The 10,652-nt window shown below is 30.9% G+C and overlaps 1 protein-coding gene across 1 annotated transcript; it reads left to right on the top strand.

Moving 5' to 3' along the window:
- The first annotated feature begins 3,435 nt into the window (after positions 1–3,435).
- Positions 3,436–7,447, top strand: LOC106764160 (rust resistance kinase Lr10-like). Its single transcript, XM_022782470.1, has 3 exons — positions 3,436–4,201; positions 4,893–4,919; positions 5,602–7,447. Exons 1-3 carry the CDS (start codon positions 3,448–3,450, stop codon positions 6,693–6,695), a joined length of 1,875 nt encoding a protein of 624 aa, XP_022638191.1. The 5' UTR covers positions 3,436–3,447; the 3' UTR covers positions 6,696–7,447.
- Positions 7,448–10,652: the final 3,205 nt, after the last annotated feature.

The following is a 10,652-nucleotide window of genomic DNA, read 5'->3' as shown; positions in this document are numbered from 1 at the left end:
AGAGCAGCTAATAAATGAGCTGACTTATTTGCCTAATTGCATATCTACCTGCATGAATCATGTGCAAACTTTAAATATGCTTCAAAACTTCTTTATATAGTCCATCACTGCCACATGCTCATTTCTGTTCATCCAAACATACTGTTAAAACCAATTATGCAGACTTAAAACCAATNTCTAAGGGAAGAAAAATAATATATAAATATATATACATATACCAACAACACAACAAAGACTCCAAATTCTGTCTGTTCCTTTTGAAAACATGTTGCACGCATCACTGTTTAAATTTAGCTTCTGTAATATTCACAAAAGACGAATTGTAAAGGATGAGAGATTGCACTTTTGATTTCTAAGTTCATAAGCAAGAATAAGACAAGTAGTTCAAAACTAATATTTCTGTTGTCCTTGCATATATCAACTCGTTTTAAAGAAGGATGGCTTATTTGGCCTTTTACTAGAATGGTTGGCATGTAAATGTAGTCAAAATCCTTCACAGAAATAACTTAATATGAATTTCTTGGATTCTTCTATTTGTGTATGGTATTTAGGGATGCTGATGTTGAAGTTTAACTGTGTGGCATTTAAGTAGTATTTTTTTTTCTTCGCCTTCACTTTTGCTAACTCTCTCTTAATCTGCTGTGAAAAGTTCTTCTGCAAGATATTATGGATATATCACGATATCAGGCCNGTCAATTGCTATGTTATTAATTAATATCTAGTTTTTAATCTTACTCCCTGAACTGCTTCAACACTAGCTCCTATCACAATGCACTCAAATAGGGGTTGTTCTATGGATGAATGATAAAGTCCTATACAGACCTTGATGCTTGTATTNGTGTTACACTTCTAGAATGTATTTTTTATATGTATCCTCTCTCTTCCTGTAGGTTGTAACATGTGGCAGCATTCCTTTGGAGTCATCCTACCAAAGAATACCAAGATGTGTATACGTCTCCACCGAATTATAGGAGTATAAAGGATTGGGTGGAAAATCAGCAAATCCTAAACATAGTTGCTTTGTCCTCCCTAATTAGATATTCCTGCAAATTTCCTTTAAGTGCTTCTTTGGCATTTGGATCAGAGCACTGAATTAGAATTTGGTATGAGAGTCATAATTCCTTGGAGGTGCAAAATAACCANTGGAAGATCTTTCCATTTCTTAGTTAGTACCTTAAAAATCCTCACTACGTCTAGGAATTTAAATGTGCTGAACCCAAAAACAAAATAATAGAAATGCGCCTCTTATTCTCAGGTGATTCCTGTTATACCAGATGTTATTAAACAAAAGATCATATCACTATCACAAACAAACACGAAGAAAAAAAATGAATAGAAAATAAAACATGTGAGCCAAAAAATTAAGATCAAGCATATTACAGAGAAAGCATGTGAGCCAAAAAAAATTCAATCAGGAAAACAAAACAGCACCAAGGTGGACATCTTGAAACAAAATTACGAAACACGCAAAGAGTATAATTACGAGAGTGAGAGGAAAATGGAAAATGAAAGTGATAGGGACTAAATGAGAAGGACCGAGAGGGAAATGAAAAAAAAAATTAAAAAAGTGAGATACTATGACGAACTTCTAAATATCAGTAATAATAAATTAAAATTCTATGACAAGTATCCACAAATACGTTGTAATAGATTTTAAACTTATTCACCTCATTACATATTATGACGCATATATAAAACTGTGTTATAATATAACCTATTATGATGGATAATTTTTATCCGTCATAATAAGGCTGTTATAAAAAGTTATTTTTCTACTAGTGTAGTGTTCACAACAACTTCTTGACCTAACACTTTTGAGACAACCTCTTCATGCATCAGGGATGATGAGTGTTCAACGTTTGTCTCTAGATCTTATATGAATTGTGATTGATGCATTGAGTTAAATCTACTCATTCAGCGTTTTCCATGCTACAAAAAGATGGTTAGACAATTTATTCTAGACGATTATTCCTAGGCTTTGCACGATGTTCTCAAGAGGTGTGTTCTACATATTCAATGCAACTAAAATAATGTATATGCTAACACATAATTAGCTTATGCTATGCACATCTTGTCATATGTTTAAGCAATTTATATCAATATAAGGAATGGCCTTCACACCTTTCCTTCTGGTGTCTATAATCCTATTCTTCGTATTTCTTTCTGTTGTGGTTGCTCCTTATTTTTTATCCTTTCAGCTTTGGAACATACACCTTCCTTTTATTTAATATCACAAGATTTCATTTGCTAGGTTCCATGGAGTTTCCTTTTTATCGTCCAATATATCTCTAAGTGAAACAATTTGATTTTTGGGTACCCATCAAGCTCTAGATCTTCTCTTGTTTGTTGTACTTATCTGTTTCTTTTTAAGTAGGGATTCATGATTATATCTTTTAGTAGATTTAGAGGAAAATATGTATTATTGCTATTGTGTTCGAAACTTAGTTTGTGTGCAGGATGCTTGCAACTTTTGATGAAGAGTCTTAAGCATTTGGTTCTCCAAAAGTTTTGTTAAACACTTTGAGTAGAATGTCATTTTCAGTTACAAGAGACTCAAGGTGTTTAAAGTCTTTGGCGTTTGTTGTATTTTCTACCAGCTCTTTCTTTTTTCATAATATTTTATCACTTTCTCTGAGTTATATGTACATTTGACTGCGTCAATGATGTATTTGCATATATAAAGTGTTTATATAAGAGAAACCTATTAAACTCTATTCGAATTTGTGGCTCTATAAAGTTTATCAACACGGATAATATTCTTTTGGCCACAAGTCTACACATGTGGTGGAAATTCTAGCCACTGAATAATTTGCAAATATTTGAAATAGAAAAAAAAAATCTAATGCATTATATAAACATTGCTTTTGGATCAAGATATAAAATTTTATTTTGATAAATTTTTCAATATTTATTGTAATATATTTAGGGTTTTTTTCTTATTTGAATAAGTGCTGGACTATTTGTTCAATTTGGCTCGCAAACTAATTTTCTAAAAATTATTGAATAATAATATCATGATACACTTTTACATTTATTTGACACATAATACAATGATAAAAGTATAAAGTTTTAAGTTTTTTAAGAAAAAAAAAAGTAAAAAATAAAAAAAAATAATATTAAATGAATATGAAAAATTTAAGTGTGTCAAAGGATATAAATAAAACCTTCTAATTAGAACAATTTAGGATGATTTTAGAAATTCGAAAAACTCCATTATAAAAAATTACATGATAAATAGCTAAATCAGAATTCATGCAGTTCACGAATTTCTAAAATTTTGTATTCATTAAAATCAGTTGTAGAAACCAGATAGAAACGCGGTTTCTCAGTCAAAGTCTACGTTTGAAGTATCATAAGTCTTTAAAGTCTTCTCTGAAAGGAAAAATGTGATCCTTTAGGATTATATATTGGTTGCACTAGAATATCATTAGAAACAGTTTGGACACGATGAGGAGAGAGAGAACATTATTGGTGGTACTGCTACTTATTCTACTTCACCATATTTCTGCTACCAAGGACCACCAAGAACACCTTTGTCCCCGTTCTTCTTGTGGCTACATCACCAACATCACTTATCCTTTTCGATTACAAGGCGACCCAGAGAATTGTGGTGACGAAAGGTACGAGCTTGGTTGTCAGAATAATGTTACTGTGTTGTATCTGAACTCTACAGAATACCATGTTCAAGCAATCAACTACGACAACTACACCGTGAGAGTTGTTGACCCTGCACTTCAACACCACAACTGCTCCTCCCTTCCTCTCCGTTCCCTCTCTCGCTCCAATTTCTCTGATACTTACACATACCGCACGGGTCCATACCAAGCCGGTCTAGATCCAGATAGTAATTTGGAATATCTGAGTTTCGAGCATATAGTGTTTCTGAACTGTAACCATTCGGTGAGAGAGAACAGAAAGTATGTGGAGAGTGGTGAGTGTGTGAAGTGGGAGTCCAATGGTTATGCATATGCAGTGGGTGGAGACCTAAAAGCTGAGGACTTAGAAGTTGGGTGTGACGTGAAGCTTGTTGCTCCCACATCGTTCAGAACTTTCAATAAGCATTCATACGCTGCCATTCACAGGGCTCTCGCCTATGGATTTGAGATCTCTTGGGTAAACCTCGCCTGTCAGAAGGTTTCTTGTTCATTCGGCTTCTGCTATTTCGACTCTTCTAGCCAGAAGCTTGNTTGCGATCCANCTGGTGCGTTATATATTAACTTTGTCTACTTTTCATGTTAAATTAAATTAATATTTTATTTAATTAAATCATAATTTTGTTTATAATTTTTATCTTTATTTTATAGTCGTTTTTTTTATAGGAGGTACACAATTTTTAATTTCTACCTATGTGAATTTATTGTGATCATCCCTTGAAAAATTAAAATGTTTGATCCCTTTAACTTGCCACACATTTTATTGTATTCCATTGCTTTACCCATTCACTTCACTTTCTATAATTACAATCTTTGTACCATTTTTCTAATTTTTTCTACTTTTCATGTTAAATTAAATCATTTATATTTTTTATTTATTTAATTGATACTCGACTGTCTTCAAATAACATTTTACATAATTATACATATTCAAATTAGTAAGAAAATCACATTTCATCTATATTAACCACTTTTTCAGAATTTTTTGAAACAAAGTTTGAATCATTTAATTTAATAATTCAATCAAATTTTAGAAAGATATATAATATTTATTTATCTTTTATATTTTACATGCAATTATAAGAACTTCTGCATTATATTGACATTTATTATTTTAAAATAAATAAGAAGTTGTTAAACTTGTTTACTGTTATATTACCTTTTCGTACGAAAACGGTTTTTTATTAATAATTGTTGAGATTGTCATAATCCTAAAGTTGATGTTTTCTTTCATTTCAGGGTTAAGGATATTACTGTGGTTAGCTGGTAAGATCTTATCATCTTAATTTCTCAATGCTTTAATTACAAGAATAGAGATTTTACCAATGATTAAAATAGACTTTTAATAATAGTTTTAAAATTATCATTAATAGAAATGTTATTAAAATAATACAACATTTGGCCACGGTTAAAGATACAATCGTCTGTATATTTTTCTTAATATTTGTTCGGAATTGATTAGGGTTAAAAAATAAAGGTTTTCTTATCTAAATTTGTTTAAATTATTTTTATTGTAGTAAAATGAATAAAAGTATCAGTAATATTTAATATTTCTAAATTTAATGGAGAGAGGTATGTATATACATCAATGCTCAAAGTTGTCTATGTTTTAAATTAATAAAACCTTTTTAATGTATTAGGTAGATAATGGTTGAAGAAAAACTTCCCTAGAAGGTTGTATGACACCAACAAGATGGATACATTGAAAGAAAGTTTCTGTGATAATGGAAGATTGGCGGTAAATGTTGATCGAATCAGTGATTCCAAAATAAAACAACATTTTAGGTTTAGATTTATTGATAGTTTTTCATGCTAGACAGTAAATTTACTCTTTTTATTTTTCTAATGTTACTAAGTAAATGGATATGTAAAGTTTAGATTTTATTATAGTGAAAATTTGCTTTATTACATTATCAGTGTAATTACTCAAGAAAAGAAATCCTTGCAGGTATTTCCTTTTATGCTTCTATCGTATGGGCCTACAAAATTTTGTTTGGATTGCCATTCTTAATTGTGATTTTCATATGTAAATGGAGGAAAAGACATTCATCAATGTATGAAAATATTGAAAATTACCTTGAACAAAATCACTTAGCACCTATCCGATACTCATACAAGGAAATTAAGAAGATGACTGAAGGTTTCAAAGAGAAGTTAGGTCAAGGAGGATTTGGCTCTGTGTTTAAGGCAAAGTTACGGAGTGGACCTTTTGTGGCAATCAAAATGTTAGGTAAAACCAAAGGAAATGGACAAGATTTTATCAATGAAGTTGCAACCATTGGAAGAATACATCACCAAAATGTGGTACAATTAATTGGATTTTGTGTTAGTGGCTCAAAGCGAGCTCTTGTTTATGATTTCATGCCCAATGGATCTCTTGATAAATTTATATTTTCAAGAAATGAAAATATAGATTTTAGCTATGAAAAAATATATAAGATATCGATTGGAGTAGCTCGTGGAATTGCTTATCTCCATCATGGGTGTGAGATGCAGATTTTGCATTTTGATATCAAACCCCATAACATCTTATTGGATGAAAACTTCATCCCAAAGGTTTCTGACTTTGGATTAGCAAAGTTATATCCAATAGATAATAGCTTTGTCCCAATGACAGCAGCAAGAGGAACCATCGGATACATGGCTCCAGAATTGTTTTACAATAATATTGGAGGAATATCCCACAAAGCTGATGTTTATAGTTTCGGAATGTTGTTGATGGAGATGGCAAGCAAGAGGAAGAATCTAAATCCCCATGCAGAACACTCAAGTCAACTTTATTTTCCCCTTTGGATATATAATCATATTAGAGAAGAGGAAGATATAGATATAAAGGATTTGAGCGAAGAGGAAAAACTAATAGTAAAGAAAATGATCATAGTTGCTCTTTGGTGTATACAGTTAAAACCAAAGGATCGTCCATCAATGAATAGAGTAGTGGAAATGCTTGAAGGAGACATTAAAGATTTGGAAATACCTCCAAAACCTACTTTATTTCCTGATGAAATGAGTTTAGAGGATCAAACCGCCAGTTCTATCTAAACAATTTTGAAAGAATTCATCTGGTAGTGATTGTGTAAAGGTAATTGCAGGTTGCGGGATTGCGGGTAAAAAGAGGTTGAGAGTTCGCATTGCATTGGTGAAAAATAAGAAAAAGGAGAATCAGGTGAAATGTTATATTTGTAGTTCTTTAATTAATGATAAATATGTTTTGATATCTACAATTCTACTGCTGCTGCACTTTTATTGTACCTGTTATTTGAATAATAGATGTAAATATCTTTTAAATAGTATGCTTTCTGTAGTACAGTGCAACTCCTTATTAATGCATGTAAAGTAAATTACTTCAATCCTAAGATAACACTCGGAGCTCTTTCAAAAGATGAAGGTAATACTAAGTACAACATGATCAAAGACAATCACTTACAACTCGGTCAAATGGTCAATCCATCTGCAAAACACAAGTCGAACGAAACTCAACCAAAAGTTTAGTTATAATCACAATAGGTACATGCTAATCAAATGATAAGTGTTCATTTTACCTATAATTTACATGCATTTTAGCACTTATATTGATTGATTATATTGCGTATATTGGGGATTTTACACCCTTTTACTTAGAATTTACTAAAAGCATCAGGATATGAACATGTGTGGTACAACAACTTGAGAGTCCTAGAATCACAGGTTGAGCAACTAAAAAGCAGTTTCAATAAGATTCAAATTTTGCTTCCAGAACTCAATTAGAGAAAGGAGTGATTGAGCCATGCGAAGAAAACTTCACAATGAAGCTTTAGACTCTCTCTCTCTTCACTTGTAATGTTTCCTTAGGGTTTAAAAGAGACATGAATAATGGACAACTCCTAGGATTGAATATTAAGATCATTGCAAGTTGTTGAATTTCCTAGTGTTTGGAATTGGTTTGTAACTCTTTGAACTTATGAAACGGTATTGTTTTACTATTTTATTGAAGCGTTCTTTCATATGTTAGTGATTTAATTTATTTTTTACATGTGATGAATTGATCAATCATCTCTTACATATATAACTCAAGTTAGATAAAAATTAATTCATCTTATAGATCCAATTTTATCATCTAAGGCTATTAAGTGGTAGACATACATCTATATGACTTAATTGAATAAAGAGTCTTAATCATTAATACAAATAGTTAATTCACCATGAGTGGAAAAATCACATCGAGTTTGAATGTATTTAAGCTTTAGAGTGCAAACATGAGTCTATAATTATATTAGTGAACTTCGAGGAACAATAGATAAACCTTGTTAATTCAATAAAATAGTAACAAGAAATAAGAACGGAGCAGAGAAGTCCAATTCCCAACAAATTTTATATCATTAATTTATTTGATTTTTAACTTTGGGTCTTGGATAATCACCATTTTACAACCAAAGGTTTAAAAATTACAAATCTGATACAACAATTACCGGTTTTGATAAAATAATTGATCAAATCTTAGTGGATATAACATTTCGTATTATAATTGAACGAGTATATTTGTTAGTATCATTTTAATTTCTCAATACTTTAATTACAAGAGGAGTAGAGCTTTTAACAATGATTAAAATAGACTTTTTAACAGTAGTTTTAAAATTATCATTAATAGAAATGCTATTAAAATAATAGAATATTTGGGCACGGTTAAACATACTTTATCTTTTATTTGTAACTTCAATTACAATTTTTTTTTTCTTTTGATTTTCTTCATATGAATTACATTTTAAAAAACGCAAAACCTCTACTTTATAGAACTAAATTGTGTGAATCCCTGGTTTATAAGATAAACTAAAAAATTTATCTTTCCTTTTGGCCTAGATAAATTTTTTAGTTTTTGTCCACATGGTGTAAAATATAACAGTTTCTTATATTTTGTTGAATTTTCATGTTTCAAAATTTTACTTTTGTAATTTAACTTTTGTAACTAAAGCAATTTTGTACCTGTTTGGTTTTCTTTGTATTTATATATGTGTTGCTAACTTAATTATTATTCACTTTGCAATCTTCACGTTCTTATGCGTTTGTTTGTTATCTGGTTTGGAATCAATTGTTACTTCTAATTGATGGTTGGGCAATAGAAAAGAAAATATCAGTAGATGATGCAAGTCTTTTGGGAGAAAAGGTATGGAGGAGAGACAAGCGTATTAGTGATTTCCTTTAGGCCTTTATTGATTGTTACTACTCTTTATCTTTCAATAGTGTTGTTGGTGGATCAACTTGAAAGGTTAACAGTTTTGATAAAATATCCAAACGTATTCCTTTTTGGCTGAAAGAGATTCCTATGGCACCAACGAATAAAGTAAAGAGTACTAAAACAAGCTTAGAAAATTGCATAGTATACTATATGAAGTATATTGGTCGGTATTGATTGTCATTTATGGACAATTAAGCGGGTATTAACAGGGAGATTTGATTACCTAAAATATATTGCATTAATGGTTAATCGATGTGTTTGGCTGTCACAAGCCCTATAAATATACGATCGACGTTTAGGTACAATTATCTTGATTTATCCTAATAAAAATATTGACCTCTTTATGAAACATATATGACTTAAGCGTCGGAGTGTCTTCTGCAGGTCAAACCCCCAATCGGGAAGGATTACATGAAGAGTTGGACTATCAGAGCATAACTAGGAAGGACGACCGACCCAGACGAATGTTACCGAAACATTTTAGCGCCCATCGTGGGGCCGAGCGGCGTCCCATTGAAATCGCAAGGATCCAAGACGAACGTTCGGTCTCGACATCACTATTTCAAATCAATATCAAAAATTTTTAACAAAACAAAGTATGGATCGCCATCTCCACGTGAAGTTTTATCGATAAGACAAGTACTTTGAAATATGAATATTTCATATATGAAAATAAAGTAATAAAAAATTTAATTGTGAATTAGTTTGGAGCATTGTCCGTGATTATTGATTGGTAACAAAAGTGCCACCTCTATTGTTTCGATTTCGTGGCACTTGTTTTTCTTTCTCTTGATAAGAATCATATTATAATTACCTTTTAGTCGCCCGTGTTGCATTAATCTAATCAAGGGAAGTGTTAGAAACACATGCGGCAATTTTTTCAGCAAAATTTCAACTTTGTTATATTATAAATAAACTTTATTAATATTTAATTAGTTTACTGAACCAAGAGAAGGCATGTGAAGACATGTGATATAAAATATTATATTACCATCTCCACCTTAACTTTGATGGGTTTCTAGTGAAAATTTATGTTGCATGTGCAAGGTTGCCCACGTAACCATTTTATTGAATGAAGAAAAAATAGAAGTTGTAACTCAAAGGAGAAGAAATTGCTTCTGCTCATGGATGAAGCATGTGGCCTCCAAAGGAGAGTTTGTAAAGCAGCCTGTTGAAATTCAAGCCTCAGTTTTCCCATGGGACGAAAAGATATCTCTTTTCATTAAGGGTGTGTTTACTTGGGGTTAATTGGGGGAGAGTGATTGGGGGAGAGTGATTGAGTGGATTTGAGGGGATTTGAGGGTGATTTTTTTTGTGTTTATTTGAGTGGATTTGAAGGTAATTGAGAGTGATTTTGGGGGTGAAATTTATGAAAGTTAGTGTAGGATTTGATTGATGTGACAATTTTAAAAAAAAAATTAATTGGTAGAAATTGAAGATTACCAAAATGCCCCTACGTATTAAAGTAATATAAAATTATATTTGTTAATGTTATATATAATTGTAAAAATGTTTATTAAGAGTTAAAAATTTGGAATAATTATTATAAATAATTATTAAAAAAAATTGTAATAATTTAATTAAATAATANTTGAGTGAAATGATTTCTTTTTTAATTTAGTACTTGTTTGTGATAAAAAAATTTGAACCGTAGTATACATTGATTTGTTATGGAATTGAGATTTATTGATTTCGTCGATTGCCAATAATGAGTCGAAGTTATAATTATCCATTACATGAAATAACAAGTCCAAACATAATAACATACAAATATATTTGTCATACAT

This window comes from Vigna radiata, chromosome 6 (assembly GCF_000741045.1).
Source record: "Vigna radiata var. radiata cultivar VC1973A chromosome 6, Vradiata_ver6, whole genome shotgun sequence".
Classification (NCBI taxonomy): domain Eukaryota; kingdom Viridiplantae; phylum Streptophyta; class Magnoliopsida; order Fabales; family Fabaceae; genus Vigna; species Vigna radiata.
The sequence above is the reverse complement of the archived record's forward strand: the minus strand, read 5'-3'. Positions and strand labels throughout refer to the sequence as shown.